This window comes from Protomyctophum parallelum (assembly GCF_964188405.1).
Source record: "Protomyctophum parallelum genome assembly, chromosome: 2".
Lineage (NCBI taxonomy): Eukaryota > Metazoa > Chordata > Actinopteri > Myctophiformes > Myctophidae > Protomyctophum > Protomyctophum parallelum.
In genome coordinates, this window is record NC_139699.1 from 32462478 (window position 1) to 32484361 (window position 21884).

The 21884-nt window shown below is 41.2% G+C and overlaps 1 protein-coding gene across 1 annotated transcript; it reads right to left on the minus strand.

The window, feature by feature from the left end:
* Positions 1-1298: 1298 nt before the first annotated feature.
* Positions 1299-20084, minus strand: zdhhc13 (zDHHC palmitoyltransferase 13). Its single transcript, XM_083759557.1, has 17 exons — positions 20011-20084; positions 18305-18522; positions 14909-15031; positions 12447-12524; positions 11694-11838; positions 11133-11197; positions 8766-8928; positions 8018-8143; positions 7745-7878; positions 7340-7442; positions 7053-7175; positions 6395-6457; positions 5836-5929; positions 5290-5373; positions 4901-5058; positions 4450-4547; positions 1299-1953 (listed from the first exon to the last, which is right to left on the minus strand). Exons 1-17 carry the CDS (start codon positions 20032-20034, stop codon positions 1815-1817), a joined length of 1938 nt encoding a protein of 645 aa, XP_083615683.1. The 5' UTR covers positions 20035-20084; the 3' UTR covers positions 1299-1814.
* Between the last annotated feature and the right edge of the window lie 1800 nt (positions 20085-21884).

Sequence of the window (21884 nt, forward strand, 5' to 3'; positions counted from 1 at the left end):
ACTTCATATATTGGACATAATATGCCATATCTAGAGAACAATATCAGTTGCTTTTTACATAATTATATCATGAACTGCACAATGACATCACAAGTGGAGGAAGTTGCTAGTTATATTAACTGTGGATGGTATATTGGCCTGTGAATGTATATTGTAAATGTCTAGCATTCAAAACCAGCTTAGCTATACACTCTGGAAGCCTTTCTATGATTACAAGTAAATGTATATGATGAAGTGTCCCTGTACAGTATTTGAGTGGTGCAAGCACCAAGGTATCCGGCAGGTAAATACTACTTTCAAAACGGACGTCACAGCCTTTACACAAAAATATAAATAAAATGTTGTTTCTGGATTATGGGAAATGTTGGAGTTGTTCAAACACAGATATAAAAAAATCCCACCCATGTGAAGTGAGTGGTGAAACTCTGTGTAGGGGTCCTCAGGGGGTTCCCGGAAGTTCCAGACTCACAGGAAGGCGGCCAGGGTGCTAACCCGGTTCCGGCGAGTTACCGTGTGGGGGTCCCTCTACTGTACTGTACTGTAACACCCCAAATCATAGTTAATATGTGTGCGTTTGTTAGGCTGCGCAACAGTGACACTTGGTTGTGAAAACCAACCAAAAGCTATTTTCGTGCTCGGACACAGCCAGCCAGCCAGAGACACACACACACATACTGTAGCTGTCTAGAGGCACCACTCGAAAATGATAGCATATTCATTGTTTAAGTGAAGGCCACATTATAACATAGGTACAATGTTTTCCAGATTAGTTGAATTTCCAGCATTCAAAATCATCTGTTGCCCTGTCTTTAATGTTAGGGACAAGGTTGGAATTATGGTCTGCGTGCCAATCCTAGCAAAGGATTAGGCCGATCCTAACTTCCATTAGGATCGGCCTAACGGAAATGCTGCCTGAGGCATCTCAGGAAAAAAAGTGTAAACTGCAGCCATCTTGCTAATGAAATGGCAGCATACAGTACCACTTTTAACGCCTTGCTATGTTTTCAAGAAAGAATCGTAAGGACCATTCATGTACTATAATGTGCCAAAATAACCTGTAACTGAAGCAACTTGTTACCAATTCTCTTTTCAGGGTAATAATTAAGGCTGATGAAAAGAGAACATCCTTGTGTGTTGAAATTGGAATGTAGAAAATGTGTATCTTTCTCAAACATACCGTTAACAGTGGTTCTCCACTCACATTAATGTTTTACTGACCATGGACTCACCAGCCAAGAGAATAACAATCACCCATTGATTTAAGTTGCTCGTCCTCCTGTAAGAATGTCTCACAAAAATTGGATCTTTGTTTTATAATCTGTTATAAAACCTGTTTCACAGAGACTGCATGCACTGAGACTAAAGAAAGGCGGTTTAAAAGACAGGCACAAGATGTCAATATCAGCGTACTAGTGGTCATTCATTATTAAACATGCCTGTTTTTTTTTCCCTTTTACAAAACCCATAAAATACATCTTAAAGATCGTTTCATGTGATTAAAAAATAGGCAGAAGTGTTTATAAAAAAAAGATTATACAAACATCATATACAATTTAAGCCTTCAAGAAAGAGAAACCGTTGATTCAGCTTTACCCAAATTAACACGTCGCTGACCTCCCATTTGCTCGTTTATAGTCAAGTATCAAGGCAGCAGCATCTCAAGAAACCAACTTGTTGCACGTTGCTTTGTGTTGATTTCCCCTATTTTATAGTGGTCTCCCTTCACGTGCAGTGAAAGCTTCAGTAAATAAATAAGCCCTGTCCATTTGGTCCAGAACCATGGATCCACAGCCCTGAGAGGGATGGGGAGTGGTTCAGACCAGGTCGGGGGGCCCAAAAGTGTGTTGGTCTCGGCCGAGCGGGAACTGCTGGGTCCAGTCGATGATAGCCGGCTTGAACAGGCCACAGCAACGCAGCTGGAAGAAGGCGACCAGATTTCGAACTACACCCAAGCTACACAGGAAGAAAAGGAGGGCATGATCGTTAAATATAATTAAAGGCCCCAGTGGAGTTCAAGCCCAGTACCATATTGCTGTGAGAGAACAGCAGTCACAAATAACATGATATTTGAAATGTACTTGAAATGTACAAATAAAACAGCAGATTTGTGCCTGGTTTGCTGGGACCAGATTACATAAATGACCATATTTCTTACGTCATCATTGAGAGCTAGTCATACATATACACACCATGTACTCTGGTGCCAGCAAATCAGGCACAATGTGCTGTTTTATTTGCATACGCATCAAGTGGCGGGTTGGCTGGCACGGTTTTTGGCGCAAAGTAACCACAGTATACCGCTAATCAACTTACAACTACATACTCTATATAGTATATGTATATGTATACGTATGTCTTACGTCACCTTCATGTCAAGATTAGGCTAGACACCTATTACTCTGATCATGATTTAGTATTAATATCACTATATTCCAAGATGAAATACATTTAAAACAATTGACAATTTATAATAAATAATAGAATAATTATACTGTATAACATATTTTAATTCAGTTTATATACTTTTTTTTCATCACATATCAATGATTTATTTTTCTTTAAAAAACTAAAAAGGGAACCAGAATATATCTACATCGATAAAACTGTATTTCTTATATAGATAGAAACTTGAACCATACTTAATAATACTAGGTGTTTATATGCATAAAGTAGGTAGGTAGCAAATAGTTACACCTAATAATTAGACATTTCAAACGTTCCTTCACAGAGATAATGAGATTTGACAGTTTACAGCAGCCGAAAGTACTTGCGCGCTCTGCTTGCGCACTAGTTGGCCATGTATGGCCTACTAGTGTGCAACAAGCAAGTATGCACTCGACAGAGTGCAGTTCTAATTTAAATGTATATCGCCTAGCCGCTACTCAAGGCCGACAGAGTGTATCAGACAGAAGAATACACATCTATTCTCTGTTTCCTGCGTCGCAGCGTGTCTGGAGGGGTTTGAGTCTTTTCACACTCTGGTGTCTGGTGTGAAATGCCTACATTGATTCTGCTACATACAGAAAGAAACGTGAGAAGTACAGAAAAGTACAGAGTACAGAAAAGGTGTCAGAGGAGAAATGAATTGCAAGGTTTCCGTAGGAGGCAAACAGAACTTTAAAGCATTATTTCACCCAGTGAACCCTCAGTGTGCTTGACAATGAGAATAATAATAATAAACTTTATTTGTATAGCACTTTTCATACATAAATGCAGCTCAAAGTGCTTCACAGGGCAGGACACAAAAATAAAATACAATAAAACACAAGTAGTTAAAATGATAGAACAATAGCAGAGAACAAAACCGAATATAAGAACATAAAATAAAAATAAACACATAAAAAAAAAACAAAAACAAAAAAACAATAGAACTCAACTAAAAGCAAGGGTGAAGAGGTGAGTCTTGAGTTGAGAATGAAACATATCTATTATATATCTTATATATCTATTCTGTATATGTGAACAGATATAGAATTAGAATAGGCTTTTTTTTTTTTTTTACTTAAATTTTTATCCCACGATTTTGTAACCCAGTTTTCTTTTTCACCCAGACCCCTTTTCCACCGGTTGGTTCCCAGTGGGAAACGGTTCAGTTCTTTTTGGTTTTTAGTCCATGAGCCAGAGGTCCAACATTTGTGGACGAACTATACACTATATTAAATTGTTTATAGGATCAATACAAGTAAATAAATACATGATAACCCTTCCACAGTAGTAGCTTTTTCATATTTTCGATTATTTTGCATATTTTCCTACATAATGCCTCATTTGCATATTAAAAATGTAAAATTTGTAATACAATAAATCATTGTCTTCGTGTAAGTACTCAATTGAGGAAGTTTCATGGTGATAACAATCTAATATAGGTATGGTTTTGCCCACTCAATTCATAATTAACGTTTCAATTTTGGAGCTCTGGCTCATGGACTAAAAACCAAAAAGAACTGAACCGGTTCCCATTGGGAACCAACTGGTGGAAAAGGGGCCCCAGTGCCAATTATCTAATGTAATCCTGGGCGCTACACTTCCTCTGCCAACCTGCGGGGGCAGCGAACTGACCTCATGCCTCCTTCTATGCATGAGGAGTCCAAGCTGCTTCTTTTTTCTTTCTTCCTTTTTCCGACCAGTTCCTTTCCCCTCCATCAGGACACGGGGAGAACATGCAAACTCCACACAGAAAGGCCCTATCGCCAACCCCCGCCTCGGGTATGGGCACTGATGACGCAGAGGAGGGAACACGCCGCCAGTGCCCACAGCGTCCCCAGCGGTAATCGAACCCAGGACCTTCTAGCTGTGAGGCGACAGCACTACCAACTGTGCCACCGTGCACCCTTATATAGAATAGGCTTGATGAAAATATGACACAGTTGTCGCAGATCTCAGATCATCGGGGTGTTTCTTTCAGACTGCAGACTAAAACAAAGACATTTGTAAACAAAGGTTACTCACTTGTAGGGGTTTTGTCTCAGAGAGATGGGTTGTGGTTGTTTTCTCTGGTGGTGCATCAGGTTTATTCTCTCTGCGGTCGTAAGACCCAGGAAAGCAATCTGTTAAAAAAGAGAAACACACTTTACTGTTATTGCCATGACAGTGATGCGATGCACCACAGCGAAAACATCAAACCATGATTGACGTCCTCGTCACAAGGGATCAGTCGTTTAGTTTCTCTCAATGTCCTTGCATACATTCATTTAGTGAGGTTCTGGTTGGTGTTTGGTTTGTGACGTCGCACCCATACACAGAAGAGATGGCTCCTTACATTTTATAATACAGAGGGCCATGCTGGAATTGACTAATGGTGCGGACAACATCATCGAAAGGCCAGACCGCACCAATGCAACTAGTCGCAACAAAACTGTAGCCATGATCAGAAAATAATAATAATAACACACATACACACCTGGTAAAGCTGCATCAGCACGAATACGGAGGACCAGGCGGTGTGATAGAAGACCAAGCAGAAGATGCTGAGCACCCAGGGAGAGCAGTTCACCACAGCTGATAAGACGCCCCATACCCCCTGCTCCTCATAATGCAGAGGGCAGTGTTTCCACCAGTCTGAAAGAACACCACAGCATTTTACACTGGAAACACTAGAATAATAATCCTTTACACATGGACAAACTCATTTAATAATGTGATTTGTGGTTAATAACAAGTAAGTAAAAGTATCACAACTTCACAACTCACTGAGAGTAAATAAAGAGTGCATGAAAATAGCAATATATAATGGACCAAATTGGAAAAAGTACAGGTCTGCATTGAGGATATTGATTTTAGCTAACTCACACATGATACAGCCATAGAACATCCATGCTCCCATCATCATGAGGGACAACAGAAAAAGAATGAAGAAGTGATGATTCCTTGCACCTGACAGCAGATACAAGACAATTGGTTAGAGACATTATATATATACACACACACACACACACACACACACACACACACACACACACACACACACACACACACACACACACACACACACACACACACACACACACACACACACACACACACACACACACACACACACACACACACACACACACACACACACACACAGAGTGGCATGGGTCAGATCATTTACATATTGATTGATTGACGTGGAAATGTGGGGTCCACTGGGGAACACTACATGAGACTGCAATTGTTTGACCAGTGTCACACTTGTAGTGTTGCCAGTCTCCTGTTCAAGACGCAGAAAGAATTCATGGCACTATAATTGCGGAATCTGACATAGTCATGGTGACCATCGTCATTCGTGAAAGACAAAAGTATTTTGTACTGTAGTCTGATCCTGGCACAAAGCACACATTCAGGCCGTCTCACCGATGCAGCCGTTGATCCATATGGAGTGATGGTCCTGTTTAGCCACACAGGTGTCGCACGTGGAACAGTGACTGGTTCTCATGGGTTTCTTCAACTGTGACGGGACGACACAAAGACATACAGTAAAGTGGTATTCTTTGACAAAAGATAAGAACATATAGTGGATAAAAGTAGGAAAACATTATATAATTAAACAAAGGACAGTGGAAAGTTTCACTTTTCTAGTTTACTACTTTTCAACCAAAAATAAAGATAATTACACTTCCCTTGTGGAAAATATAAGTACAGGGGTGAATTTCAATTTATGTTGCCTTGGTGAATTTCTAAGGCACCTTTACGACCTATTCTTTCATGTTTTCATTTCATTTTTGTAAAATATGTCATGACAAGGACACGGTTTTCATAAGAAACAGACAGTTTTCATGGGGTTTACCTACCTTTCATGACTGATAACTTCTATTATTATTATATGCATTCTTGCACATACAGTAATTATTAAATTAGGGTTAGGGTTAGGGTTCTTAAAGTGAATGGTGTGTCGCTTCTCACTGTGCCTTACCATGCAAGATGTGCAGAAAATCCTGGGGTCTAGACAACCAGCTTCAGCCAGCATCAACACATTCTGAGAGAAAAATCACAATAATCCAATAATCAGTATTGCAAATAGACAGTATTGTACGACAGACCATTATTTAAAGGAACACGGGCTGAGTTATCTTTGGCTATCAGCCAAAAGCACATCGACATTAAACCTTGTGATGAAGTAAGATGCACATTTAATTCCGACTTACAAAAAAACGTCACTCACAATTTTCAGAATTTTGCCTCAATGAATGGCTATTTTAGTTTAATCAACGTTGAGACGGTTAGATTAGTCATTGGCTGTAATAGGGACGTAGGTTATCATCAACTCAAATGTTATTTATATAGCACATTTAACATGACCAGGTCAATCAAAGTACAGATTAAAAGAAGACAAAGGGCAAACAATAGAATATAAACACACATTAGAGAACATAATAAAAAGAAAGAAAAGAGCAAAAACAGTGCAATATAAAAAGACAGCAACAGGCAATATAATAAACACATCAATAATCAATCAGACATTGCCACAAGAAAAAGACAGGGGTACCTCAGTTGGCACTAAAGAAAAAATAAGTGGAACAGTGGAAGTTTATATCCAGAATTTTATATCAAAATTGTATTGTATCTCTTACCATTTTTTTCTCTTCTTCGGTTGCCTTGACAACTCCTGGGTCTGTCCCGAAGGCCCGGAGATAATAGTAGAGGAGAGCAGTGGCATTGAGCGTGAACAGGACCTGCACTGTTGCGCTCGGACCATGTGGATGAACGGTTAAGGAGTTTGGTAGCTTTTCCATTAAAGGCAACGGTAAAAATGGAGTATCAAGGTTTGATATAACTTTGAGCTGACCGTCTAACCTTCTAATCTTTTAAAGTGCAACTAAACCAAAGTTATTGAACACATCAGGGTGTGCTGAAGGATATCAGGTAGGAACCAGAGGCACCAGGTGACCAGCATCCAGAAGACTGTGGCCATGAGAGTTGTAGCCGGAATAAGAGATCGGAAGGCTGGACTCGGCAAATTCCTGTTCAAATGCACAAAAGGTTGACATTCATGAAAACTGTAATTTATACCGTTAGCACACCAGGCAGGAAGGAGGAAATAGTGGATGTTTCTCAGATGTATGACAAATTGACAATCACAAGCAAAGCTAACGTGTCGTTCATCTGTGTTATGAATCACAAAATATAGTTTGGACCCTGTATAATATATTTATTTCTCCTGTATATTGAAGCAAATCAATTGTTTATTTAGCAGTTCCTCATTTTGAATGATGAGAGAATGGTCACTCAAGAAGAACACAAGCAGCAGTAATTACATCCTTACCTTGAAGCCAGATTGACCACTCCGCACACACAAGCTAGCAGGACCCCTTTAAGCAGCCAGGACTCAGAGCTCATGTCAACTATAGCACCCACAGTCCCTAACATAGCAACGCAGAACGAAAACTGCAAAAACACCTGCAGACAGATACATCATAAGATGATGTTAGATATGGGCATAGCGTATGTCTTTGTTTTTTACACCACAATTACATTGATGTCTGCCCGTGTAGGTGAGTCTGAGAGTGTCGTGTGGGTGTGCTTGTGGTTTCCACACCTTGTACTTGTTGACGATCCGCAGGCAGCGAGAGTTGGAACGGATCCTCTCCTGCTTAATGTGGTTGAGCATGTGGACGAGTAGGGGGCTGTTTACCTGGTGGGCCAGGTCGATGGGAGTATGACCCTGTGGATACGCCATACGGCCATCAATCACTACAGCATTCTATGTATTACATTAGCATTTCCTACACATCTACAAGTATTTTGTCACTGTCGGGTGGGAACCTTGGACTTACTGTATGTTCAACACTAATTACATAGTTAAAAAAAAGAACATGTGTTCCAATGTATCTACTGTAGTTATTATTTAGTCACATCTACTACACTTTACTGGTTAAATATTTATACTTTATAGAACTCAGATACAGACACTTTCTAGTTTTACCTGGCATCCCTATTTTCTTTAGGCCTTTTCATTTCTAAAATAGTGACAATAGCCAATCTAAATGCTTGAAATGCTTTGTGAGCTTGTAGATGGGCTTATTTTTAACACTTTCAGCGCCTCCTGCTGGCCATTTGAATTTAAAAACATAAAAAGAGGTTTCTGAGAGACAGTGACGATTTCAAGTAGCACTAATTGAGCAGTTGAGACGAATAACAGTCTTATAACAGTCCATAATAATTATCCATAATGTATAAATTATGGATAAGGGGTCAGGACAGATACAGTAGGCCTTATCGGTGAGGGGGTGAGTGAAATTAAAAACAAAAGCTCTGTGTTATGCATGTGTGCGGAGAAGGCTCACGTTGATGTTTTCTGCGTCCATGCTGGCTCCTGCCTCCAGCAACAGGTGAACTGCGTCTACGTTTCCTGCCAGCACACCGCAGTGCATCGGAGTGTTTCTGTTCACTTTGTCCACAGCGTTCACTGAAGCATTGTTCTTAATCAGGAAGTTCGTGGGCTCTGGCCTGTGGCACAGTGTACAGTAACATTTCTGTAATTGTATCTTTTACATTGACCACCACAATTGCCCTATAGGATTATAATTATTAATAAAAGGATAAGAAATACACTTTAAACGAGACAGACTAGAGACACAAGAGGGGAGAATAGTAGAATGACGGGTCCTTGAATTGGATTTGAGTTCACGGTTGTTGTGGTTATATAATAATTATGGTTAGTTCACACCAGGCAATTTTTTCACTAGGCAATTATTTGGCCGGCGGCCCAACATTGATTAGCAACATTACAATAGAAGATTGAAATTTATCAGCCAATCTCAACATTTACAGGCAATAATGTAATACATACGCCACTTTATCATAGATTAACTGCACTGTTGCTGCATTTATACTATATCGATTTTTCTTTGTTCCGTTAAATTTTCCTCCCAATTTAGTCATCCACAAATCCCACCGTTTTTTGTATATTCCCAATTATTGCCAAGCTCCACTGTTGGTTTTGGGTAGAGTTACACACACACACACACACACACACACACACATTTGCATTGTGAGTGGTGCTGTTGGTACTGTACTGTACTTCATAGTACTGTACTTGCACACGGCAACGTGTTGTGAGCTTGTAGATCTGAGGATATTTGTACTGTGTGTGTGTGTGTGTGTGACACACGAAGGTACTTCCGTGCTTAGACATACATACACACACGGACATACGGACACACACTGATGCATGTAGGAGTGGTTAAGCACCACTCAAAAAGAGTGGTGCTATTTCCAATATTGAAGTTTATTATACACCAGTTAAAACGTATATAATGGAGCCCGCGTTAGTTCATACAGGGACATGCAAGTCTGTATGCCTCAGCTGTAATCAGCCGTCAGTCAGCTGATCGCTTCAATCAGCCTAGCATCCTATTCCTCATTCACATCTCAGCTGACCGCTACGTCATGCATCCATACTCCAATCAGAGCTCACGCTCTAACAGAGCGGTTCCTTTAAAGGAGCTATAACATAAAATTCAACTTTTTCCATTTCTTTTGTGTTTTTGGGGCTCCCATGTGTGTTTTCTATCCCCACAAATAACCAATTTTGAACAATCAGGCTTTCATATCATATAGGTGCTTTAATGGAAATTGCTCTCAGGAACAGCTCAACTGATTTTGGTCTCATCGTGATGTAATCAATGTCACCCTACTTTGTATAATTCCTCCTTCTTCAGACAAATTTGCATTTCCACTTTGTTTACAATGTCCACCATTGTTGATTTTCCAAGCTGGCATGGAATGGAAACAAGCCTGGTTTTATCTAGCATCAGTATTATAATGACTCAAATATTAAATAATCTGCATATCAGCACCCCCACCACCTCAGGACATTGTGGTATTGCAGCTAAAACTGCTTTCAAAGTCCAGAAAGAAATGACAATGCCTGGTTATATCAGAGTGGTGATTGAGGCTCAAACCATTAGAAATAACTTTGATGGACATAGACAATATGATATTAAATATTAAAAGCAGTTTTAAAATGCATGTTATTTGAGCTTTAAATTCGGTTCTCGGCTACACTACAGCTTCTCCATTGCTTCACAGACACTGATGCTGCTGCACGCAAGCTTGCCTCCACCACCCCAGCCTCCACCTTTTGATCAGTCTGGCATAGGCTCAAGAGTCTGGCATAGGCTCAAATATTTGTGAATTTATGTCTGCTGATTCAAGCTAAATATCCATGTAAATGTATTGCTTAAGTATTGCTCAAATGTGGAAACTTTGCACATGGCTCTAAAAGTAAACTAGAATTCAATGTTGCATAGCTCTAATCTGATACAATGTTCTATGGCTTTAATGTTAAAATGCATTCAAGCTGTATGTTTCAGGTTTGCATGACTCAAGTTAATCTCATTAACTGTCTTGATATGCGCCTGTTATTGTATACCCATGGGGGGTTTTGCTTAACGTTCCCGGTTTTTGCTTATCATGCTGCTTAGACAAAATTCTGAGAACATCTCCCATAAGCGGAGCCTTTAATGCCAAATCTAACTGTATTCCATTTGTTGCAATAAATGGTTAATCTATTCTGTCGTGTTTCCTGTCTGAAGTTAAGAAAACCTGCAGATCTGGATTTAATGTGAAGAGAAAACAACATTGATGTGACCACTGCTCCAGGCTAAACGTAACATTTTCCTTTCTCTTTAAAAAGAACAGAGCTTTACCCTATAATCTTCTGAGCTGCCAACATTAACGGTGTTTGTCCATTATAATCAGGGGCATCAACTTCCTGGAAACAGCAAAACAAGAGAGAGAAATCAGCAAATAACTACAAAATAAAATAATAAAAATAGTGTGTATAAGTGTGACTTACAAATGCAATACTGAATGTGTGTTACAGTAAGCATCATATAGGGCAAATGATTTCTTATTGTATCACATATGTGTTGTATTTTTATGTACCATATTATGATACGCATGCAAATACAACATGGCAACGAGCACATACATTTGCATACTAGGATTCAAATTGAAATGCAATGTTCATTCATGAAAGCGCAATAACGATAGGACATTACTGTTAACCCATTCTGACAGTTTTCTGAAAAAGCTATGTTTCTATGTCAGTGGTTCTTCGTTTTTTTTTTTTAAATAGCAGACCTACAAGCTCGTAGCACGCAGCTTGTAGATCTGCTATTTTTCAATAGCTAAAGCATGACATAATGCTAACACCAAAAGGGGTTCCCACCTAGAATGGGTAAAAGCACAGTAAGGAGAGGACCAACCTGGCCTTTGGCCATGAGATACGCTGCTATGGCCATGTGCTGGAACAAGATGGCCAGGTGGAGACCTCTGTAGCCTTCTCCATCTGCTATGCAAGGGTCTGCTCCGTACCGCAACAGCTGGATGACAATGGACAGATGACCTTGCCTGCACAGACAACATAAGTCAACATCAACATCTCCTCTTCAATTGGCGATTGCCTCAGGGGGTCGCCAAATTATTTTGGGGTTCCCCATATAAAAACAAAAACATATATAGTACATGCATAGACTTTCCTTAATGATTATATCTGGTTTCAGTATTTATTTATGATGTATTTTCTCTATTATTAAAGTTATTTTAGCAGTCAATTTGTATTGGTGTGGGGAGGGGGGCGGGGCGGGAGTCAACATGGCCAAAGCATTTCCGGGGGGTCACCAGCCAAAAACGTTGAGAACCCCCTGTGGATCATAGCTAGTGGTATAAACATGTTATAAAAATGTTATAGCACGTATGCAATTTCAAATGCTACAAACAAAAGACCTGTTATCAAATTATTAATAGTTATTCTAATAGTTATGTCCAAAATGAGTCATAGTTATCGATAAACTGTCATTACACCTTGGTAAACGGAAACCATTCTTTGTTTGGGTCCAAATTGTTTTTAAGCCAATCCTGAATCGGTGATCAGTGTTGTGATCACACACAGTATCCAAAAAACTGCATGAACCAAAAAATCCATGTACTCATGAATGTATTCATGAATTCATAGTCACCGTATAGCCCAATGAAGAGGAGTAGATTTCAAGTCTCCACCCAGCTGGTCAATGACTGCTCCCATAGACATGTAATACCTGGAAGAGGAATGTCAGGACAGGTTACAGTCAAAATAATGCTAGCATCAGCATCACTGTTAAAATAATAATAAACTACTATGCTATCTTCCTATCGGGGTTCGGGGTGGGTCCCGAATCTCTGGACTAAGTATGTACCGAACCGAACGTGCCTGGGTACCGGGTACCCATTACAATAATTCAATTTCGGTTCTCTCTATCGGTTCCCACAGACACGCAGTCACACGATATTTATTTATTTTCTTCCCTTAATAGATGCGCAGGGAACAGAGCTGATCTACAAGCCTACATTGCGTTGCATTAGCGACGAGTTGTGGGCTTGTGGCTTGCAGAGGCGGAGCCATCTCTCTGCATGGAGTTAGTTGTCGAGGAGTCTAGAGACAGTGACACGCGCTGTGCCTGGCACTGAGGCATCATCATTATTAAAGTTTCTTAAACGTAATTTTCAAGTGAAGTTTATGGGAGGAAACTTTTAAGAGGGGACAGGAATCTTGCGCCTTGTCTGAGTCTTCACTGCATACGTGCGCAGCACGCTGGCTGCGCAGCATTGAATCAACATGAGACAAGGAGAGAAAGCGTTGGTGCACTCACTTCGAGTGCGCACCCGTGTGTGTGTGTGTGAGTGTGTGTGTGTGATCACGGCGTAGGGTCCAGAATGGATACCCAGTCTAACTTCGAGAGGTGGCGAAAAAACAACAAAATATAGCCTACTTTGGGCAGCCTGTGTGCATGCACATTTCTGTTAGTAGCAAACCACAGCATGCAAGCCGCCTTTGTTTTCAATGATCCCCCATTGATGCGCTGCCCCCTCCCCTTCATTAGCGATGCTAATTTACACAGTCAATCGTGTGTGTGTCGCTCTCAGATCTCAGACATGCTTTTATTTGTTATTGGTAATAAGAGAAGTAGCCTACAACACTATTGCCCTGGGTAAATACAGAATCGATATTATATAGATACATTTAAAATAATCACCAATTATCCACAAATGGCTCAATAAAGGAGAAGATGTTATAATATTCATTATACATGTCTTTAGTATACAGTATACACTCTGCTCTGACATGCCATGCAGACTGTGCACCACATGAGACTATCTTTAATTTTTTTTCTAGATTTCTGACTTTGTGTTGCAGTGATGTTTATGTTGTGTAGTCTCTCAGGCATATTTGTTGTCATTGTCAGTAGTAGTAAGAGGTAACTGTAGTATCCACAAATGGCTCAACTGTTAAAGGTATATTCAGTGATTTCACTTAATTCAAATATCACTTATTTTTTTGTTTTGTTGTGATAGTCCTCCCTACTATAGAGTGTGCTGGCCATATAAGGAGTTCCTCCCTGTCCCCAGTTAACCCCTGGGGGTCAAAAAACCTTAGGTTTCGTTTTTGACTCTCTATCCTGATTGGACGAAAGGCTGGGTCCCACAGCCAAAAACGAAACCTAAGGTTTTTTGAGTAAAATCACTGAATATACCTTTAAAGGAAAGGATGTTGGTCTATACTCTATTCATCTGTCTTAAATCAAAGTCTTAAAAATCAAAGCTTTGTGAAAAACAATTGACCTTAAGTTTATACCATTTATTTTTTTACTATATTATCCACAAATGGCTCAACTGAATGAGGAGGAAGAGGATGTTACACTATTTATTCATTACATGTCTTAAATTGACATTGAGCTTTTTTGTTAAACATTTGACCTCTTTTATATCATTTTGGAACCGAAATAGGGAACCGTTAAGAACCGGAATCGATAAGCAGAACCGGAATCGGTACCGGACTCGAAAAAATCCTAATGATACCCATCCCTAATCGGGGTGCATACTTAGTTTAGACTAGTCATTGGTTAGACATGGGTTAAGGTTAGGTTTAGGTGTGCTGCCCCGTGGGAGGTTAGGGTGAGGGTTTGAGATACAGTCAGTAGGTTGTAGTTGTAGGACTAATGACTGGTCTAACCAAATGACTAGTCTAAAACAAGTACTGTCTACTCTAAACTAAGTACTGCACCCCTTGCTATCCAAAAGCATCTAGGCCATTTGGTTGCAGGTGTCAAACCATATTTCATATTTGATGCTAAAAGGCTGCATTTTCTCCTTTCAATTTAGATTTCAATTATCTTTGCATTTAAATTTCCAAATTGAATGATTTTGTTGTCTTTGCAATGCTTGCATTTCATGGAACCAAATGTGCATGACAGAGGGTTGCTTGATTGAACATCTGAAGGATTCAGTATCTCTGTGTCCAACATCTAAAACTGTTTTCCTGCTTTACGTAAGGAACAAGGTAATATTTCTACGGAATGGCTCCTAGTCCTAGGGAATGAGCGGTCTATGAAAGCGTTTGTGTGTGTATTGGTCAATAACGTGCAGCCATAGTTCCAATACTTACTTGACAAGCTCAGAACGGTTGTTGATGGCTGCCCAGTGCAGAAGTGATACATTCTCTTTATCAGGCTGTCTTACATCATATCCAGCGTCCACCAACTCTTTACACCGGTCCAGGATGCCAAACCTACAAAGAATAAAAGGTATAAGATGTGAGCTAAAGATTTTGCCCGTTTATTCCCTAGGGGAAAATGTCATTCAGCAGCCAGGACTAATAGGACATAGCTAGAGCCACAATAGAGGTAGCCTGGCCCAGCCAGTGTGCTTTCCGGTATAGAGGGGCGGGTGCCGCATGGATCACTGCATTGGATAATATACCGATCTGAGCGCCCGCCCCGCCCTCCATGGTAGAAAACAACGGGGAAAACTGATGTCACGAAATTTGGAGGGACATAAGGCACTGGGTCTAGGTCTCTAGGACTATGGTTTGCCTCCTGCCTAGTGTCCTCCTATGTCTCACCAGACTGTTCGTCTGTGCGGTGTACATGTGTCCGTCCTTGTCCCCACTTGGCCTTACTCTGGTGTATTTGAGTCAAGGGAGCCTTCTCTGCGTCTGTGTCACTGTCATAGTTGTTGTCGTTGAATGAAAAGTTTTCAAGTAGAATTTCAAGTAGAATTTCATGTAAAATACACTGTGTGCACCCACATGCTTAGCTATCCTGACAAAAGACATGATTAACTGCAGAGATAAGAAGTCAGATTCAGATCTAACAGTGACCTTTGCTCTACTCCAGGAGTCCGTAACCTTTTTCACATATGTGTCGTGATAGTCGTGCCATATATAATAATAATAATGCCACAAAATTAAATATTCCCAAACTATTTTGATTGTCCATAGGATACACATAACCTTAGAAATATTTTCTTTCATATCAGGATGTAACTAGAAAAAGTGCCCCTTGGTGCACAGGTCTCCACCAGGATGCGGATGCACACACACACACACACACACACACACACACACACACACACACACACACACACACACACACACACACACACACACACACACACACACACACACACACACACACACACACACACACACACACACACACACACACACACACACACACACACACACACACAAAACCCTGTACACTCAAGACACTCTATATACTGTATGGCCAGTACAGAATTCATTCCATATTTTGATCTGACCCCCCCCCCCCCCCCCCCCCATGCCAAAGCGCCAGCGCAACGAAATTCAGGCGGGCGCACGTATTTGAAATTACGTGCGCCAAAGTAGAATTTTGCCACGTGAGCTGACGAACATCAGTCACTCTACCATTCACTGTAGTAGAAGAGCTGACTGTTTCACACCGCAGCCATGTTGGCTCCGCCTACAGGAAATCCCTGGGCAGGGCACCAGTCTGTGGTTTTGTGTATACTTGAGGTAGGCCACAACTCACTCTGGGTTACTCTTTCATGGTAAATGGTCTCCATTTTTATGCACTTTCAAAAGTCCTTTACAATGATATGATAAAAAATATAAAACTCAATAATTGTATTTCAGGGAATTCAGTCAATCTTCGCCAGTCGTCAGTATCCTCCGTCATACATTGGAATCAATTTGATTTGCCAGGTTGCATGTCTGGTCTAATCAGCGGATATGGAAACTGTGTATGTGTGTGTGTGTGTGTGTGTGTGTGTGTGTGTGTGTGTGTTATTACATTACCGGATACAGATTTGTAGTAGGCAAGCTCTAGGCTACCTGGCACTGAACAGAAACAGAAACCATGCTTTCGATGATGCAACATTACCATGTGGCTGAAGGTTCAGCTTACCCCATATATCAAAACACAAATCAGATGTGTGGAAAATGGAAATACAATGAATTCAATACTATGGTACAACACTGTCTCTCCTGTACCAACATCATCATTATCATTTTTAGACCGCGGTCGAGATCATGGATTTCACAATACCATGCCAGACTTCCCGGTCCTTCATTGCCACCCCCAGTTCCTTCTTACTGATGCATGTGTCCCTAGCGATGACATCAGGGAACGAAAGTTTTCTACCTCTGGTCTGCTTTGAGGGAGGATTCCAGAGAAGAAAATAAGATATAACCTCATGTTCTTCTGGATCGAACTAGTGAAGAAACACGGGGAAGGTTGCCGTATATTATTATAGAAGTTGATGGGTGGCTCTTCCAAGAGAGATTTTGCGCTCTCATTAGAAGGCCGGTGTAAGTGCGTACATAGAGTAGAATCGGCTCGATGGTCGTCCTAAATATTTTTTACTTTGAACCTCTTACTAAGCTGGGTTGACCAGATCGTATGCATGTCATTGCAGGCTGACCAGGCCATACCCTTCCTAGTTTGAATGGCCTTTTGGGACATATCAGATTTGTATCAACATAATATTACATTACATATTACTGTACGGTAAGTTAGGTCTAATTAACGTTAATGTAGCAGTGACTGATGTTGATGACTTTTATCTAAATATTTGTTATGTTATTGATATGTTATTGATACTGTGTGTTAAATGTAGATGTGATTAAGCAAATCAGATATTCAGCTTCATAGATGCATGTAGGCTAGCAGTAGGCAGTCAACAAACTGCCTTTTTAAATATACAGTATCTGCTTCTTCCTGCTACCGTTTGCCTGGGGCCCACATTCTCATTTGCACAACCAATGAAAGCTTGATCATTTAATAGGCTGTATTTATCATTCATAATTCTACAGCATTTCCATTAATGCTTAGTGCCCCAATGCTATGTTGTAACAAACATTGTCATGGAAAATATTCAAATAGGACTGTAATGCAAATGTTGTCCAATTCTGTCAGTCAACATAACCATTTCCATTGTCTTGCTACACTAATGGAAAGGTGGCCCGACGGTTTATACATTTGCCTTTGTTCGCCTTCTCCTACCAAACCACACTGTTTGCACAAATCTCTCCATGTACAACACCTACACCCACACACACACCTTAATTTGTACGTTGTTTTTTTTGCTAAAAACTCTGCATTTCAATATGGTAAATTTCCAAGTGTCCCTAAAATCAGGACACCCTTTCACCACCCCCAGTTGAAAGGAGGATTTTCAAACCTCCATAATTCGGATTCCAGGAGAGCTGTCCTTGGATCTTCTTTCTGCCATCAAAATTTCTGATTTAATTTGTGCCTTTGTACCGCGACGCTCCCGCCATGTAAAAGCTTCTGACGAAAGTTAAACAGTGTGTGCTTGTTCCAATGATACTAGAGTGTGTGTAGCGAGTGTGTGTGTGTGTGTGTGTGTGTGTGTGTGTGTGTGTGTGGGGGGGGGGGGGGGGGGGAGGCAAACTCCGACTTTTAAAGTGAACGTGTATGGTGGCCCCTGGAACTGGGGTTGTTTCCATTACATTTTGTAACATAAAAAATGACCCACAATGACTAAATTGACTTACTGTGTTGCCTTGATGATGTCCCAGCTGCTGCTGTCATCCATGTGTGACCGTTTCTTCGATGGCTGACTGTCCATTGCCTGATCTGTGTTTCTGCCAAACTGTCCAGGGCCAGGCATGAACCCATGCACCATCCCACCATATCCTGGCGCTCTGGGTCCATGACTGTGTGAATGACCCACACCGTGTCCGTGTTGGCAATCATCATTGTGGCTGGGACACTGGGACACAAACAAACAGAAAACGGGCAAATTGTTCTAGAATACTCCATTTGGAAAGATGAACAAGGAAATCTGGATAACCATGAAAGACTAAGCAGTAAGCACCAATACATACTTTCAAATTATGGGGGACTTGCTGTCCTTTATATCAGGGGACAGTCTCAGGGTACACTACACATACAGAGTTGGCTTTTACAATTAGCATGAATTATCTGAATATATCGTATATTATTGAGCTCATGACATGTCACCTACATTCGCATGTACTATGAAAATATGCATTTCGGTGTGTCACGACACACCTCCATAAATGGTCATGCCTCGTGCTATCATACCTCCATATATGGTCACACCTCATGACATCACCCCTCCAATATGGAGCTGACCTGTTCTGACATTCCATATGTTGACTCTTCCTTCCCCACCCTGTACACTTGAGACACGCTCCATATATGGAGAACAGAATTCATTCCTATGTTGATCTGACCCCCCATGCCAAAGTGCCAGGGCTCGCCCAACAGTCTGCCGTCACCCAGGCAGGTGGATGAATGCACACGGGCGAGGTCGCTTCTCGCCCTCAGGGCGTCTTACTGGTAGCCTACTGACAATAACGTGCGTCATGTCTCATTTGTCACATACTATGACAATAACACTCTGAAGGAGCTTAAAGCTTAAGCTGGCTCTGCCGAGAGTCACCATCCAATGTCGTGCTACAGCCTGGTACACAGATTGAGTGACATATTCCATCTCCCAAGTTATTTGGCCACTCTCACTGAATCACAACACCGAATGTGTTCAAAAGATCATTTAATTTATGCTGTTTGAGAACGCACACGAAGGCAGAATGCACATGGGCTGTTTCTAATCTAATGAATGATGAATCCACCCTTGGTAAACACATGCATGCACGTCAGATCAGCCCCCCGTTTCCGTATGCTGTACAGCCAACTGAACTAAACCGTCGATAATAGCACTGCCACTGACTGAATAGTAGCAACACTGCAAGTCAGAGATGGAATAACGAAAGCGAAACGGATGAATTCGAACGAGCATCATCTTAGCTAGTAGTAGAGTAGTTTTTTTCGATTCTGGGCTAAGTAGATGGAGGTTTCCGCTACGCGCCATGCATGCAGCAGCAGCACCTGACCTGGCACAACCTTATCACCACAGATGCATGATGATACATTAAAGATTTGGACTCTCGCGTAGACGTATTAATCGATTCTGACATTTTAAATCTACAATCTCGTAGTCAGAATCGATGAATACGTCTACGAGAGCTAATGCTGCCTGCACTGCACATCCTCGATCAGCGATCTAGCTAACATGACTGCTAACAACCTGTCAGCAAGTGTCAACACACGATAGCATTCCGAAAAGAAGACTATACTTGACAGCGGGGTCTTAAACGCTCACAGTAAGGTTACAATGAGATCAAACGGGGAATAATACGGTCAGCCGACGGTCGATCATCATAAAGCAACTTACATCACTGTCTTGATTCCAATCCATTTTTGTTGTGAAGGGAGGAGAGGAAAAGTTCCTTCCTCTTCACTTTTTACTTCCTGGATATTTGACGCGCGACTTGATTGGTTGGTTAGGGGCATCGTCAGTCCCGCCCACATTCTACAAGCCAAAGCCCATACTAGTGCTGAGATACTGTAAGTAAGCCTGGGACCGAGGTTAAATACTGTAAAGGAGTTAGCCTGGCGCGGCCAGACTCATAGCGAGGATGTATTCGCTATGAGTCTGGCCGCGCCAGGCTATAAAGGAGTGGTCCTGGAGGGGGTCCCCAGGTAAATGATGGAGAATTGGCAACCAAAAAGGACCCTTATTAACTCTTATCTTGAGAGCAAAATTAAACCAAGCCGTGCATATCCACGGATATCCCAAGCCGTGCATATCCACAGCGTCTATCAAGCCGTGCATGCTATCATGTATAAAACCTGAGGCTTAGTACAATTACACTGCACTTATTAATGAACATAACGTCCTCACCCAAAGTCCTCAAGAACCATGCAATACCCCCACCCCAGTCAAATGAATTATAAGTAATTATAATTATAAATAATTATAAGTTATCAGTTAAGTGCAGGTTTGTATGAAATATACAAATTGTGTCACAATAGACTGTGACACACACACACACACACACACACACACACACACACACACACACACACACACACACACACACACACACACACACACACACACACACATATTGGCATGGGGGGTCAGATCAATTATGTAATGAATTCTGTATACTGGCATGGAGCATGTCTTGAGTGTACAGGGTTTGATGAGGTCAGATCAACATATGGAATGTGGAATGTCAGAACAGGTCAGCTCCATATATGGAGATCTATGGGTGGCAGCGGGGGCAGTGCCTTGAGTGTACAGGGTTTGATGAGGTTCCAGGCAGGGCCGGGCCTTAATTTCTGGGCCTGTTGAGAACTCTAGTTTTCGAGACACGGCTGCACAAATAACTTTGGGCGGGCCTGTTTAGAGTTCGAATGGACAGGTATATCAGTCAAAAGGGAGACATAGAAAAGGAAGGACGGGTGGGGAGGATCAACATAAGGAATGTCAGAACGGGTCAGCTCCATATATGGAGATCTAAGAGTTTGAGGTCAGATGTAGAGTTGCAGGCCAGCTCCATATACTCATTATACTGTATGCAGATCTAGTTGATGATCCAGTCTTCTCTATGTATGGCTATCCAGGGTTTGATGAGGTCAGTGTTGTGATCTTCATATATGGAGACGGCCATATATGGAGCGTGTCGTGAGGCGTGATAGACGCCATATATGGTGGTGTGACGTGTCAGGACTCGGCATGATATCACGAGGCGTAATGGACTGATCGGAGGCTGTGACCTGACTGACGGACGGACAGGTTTTCATAGTAATCTGAGACCTACAGTCGCAATTACTGTGAACCAGTGGTCATAATAATCACATTGGATTCAGCAGTATCCCAAAGGTTTGAATCAATCTTTAAGTGCTCCATCAATGTTTGCATGATAATCAGTCATGGTGACACAGAGAACTGATCAGTTAATTTGATTGTATAGGCTATTATCCTTCATAAACATTGTCCAATATAAAACAATGCCCCAAGATGAACTTTATACACAGTACAAAATAATTACCCATTCATGAATATTGATCTATTACAGTTTTCAAAAGCGTTCACCATTTTGGCCCATTACTTGATGCAAAGTTTATCAGTCTATACTCTATTGTTTTGTTTTCGCTAACCCAACATTTTCAAATCGGCCTCATGCCTGCATGGTGACATACAAAACATTTTCCTCTGGATTCCTTGGATCTTCTTGGATGCCTATAGGCCCTTTCAAC

Bases quoted from the DNA above. Each gene is read 5' to 3' on its own strand.
- zdhhc13 (XM_083759557.1), bottom strand. From the start codon at position 20,034: ATGGATTGGAATCAAGACAGTGAT. The intron at 5,374-5,835 runs GTGAGACGGCCT...ATCTGCTGTCAG, and splicing joins ATGGATCAACGGCTGCATCG to GTGCAAGGAATCATCACTTC. The intron at 5,059-5,289 runs GTGAGTTAGCTA...GTGTTCTTTCAG, and splicing joins GTTCTATGGCTGTATCATGT to ACTGGTGGAAACACTGCCCT.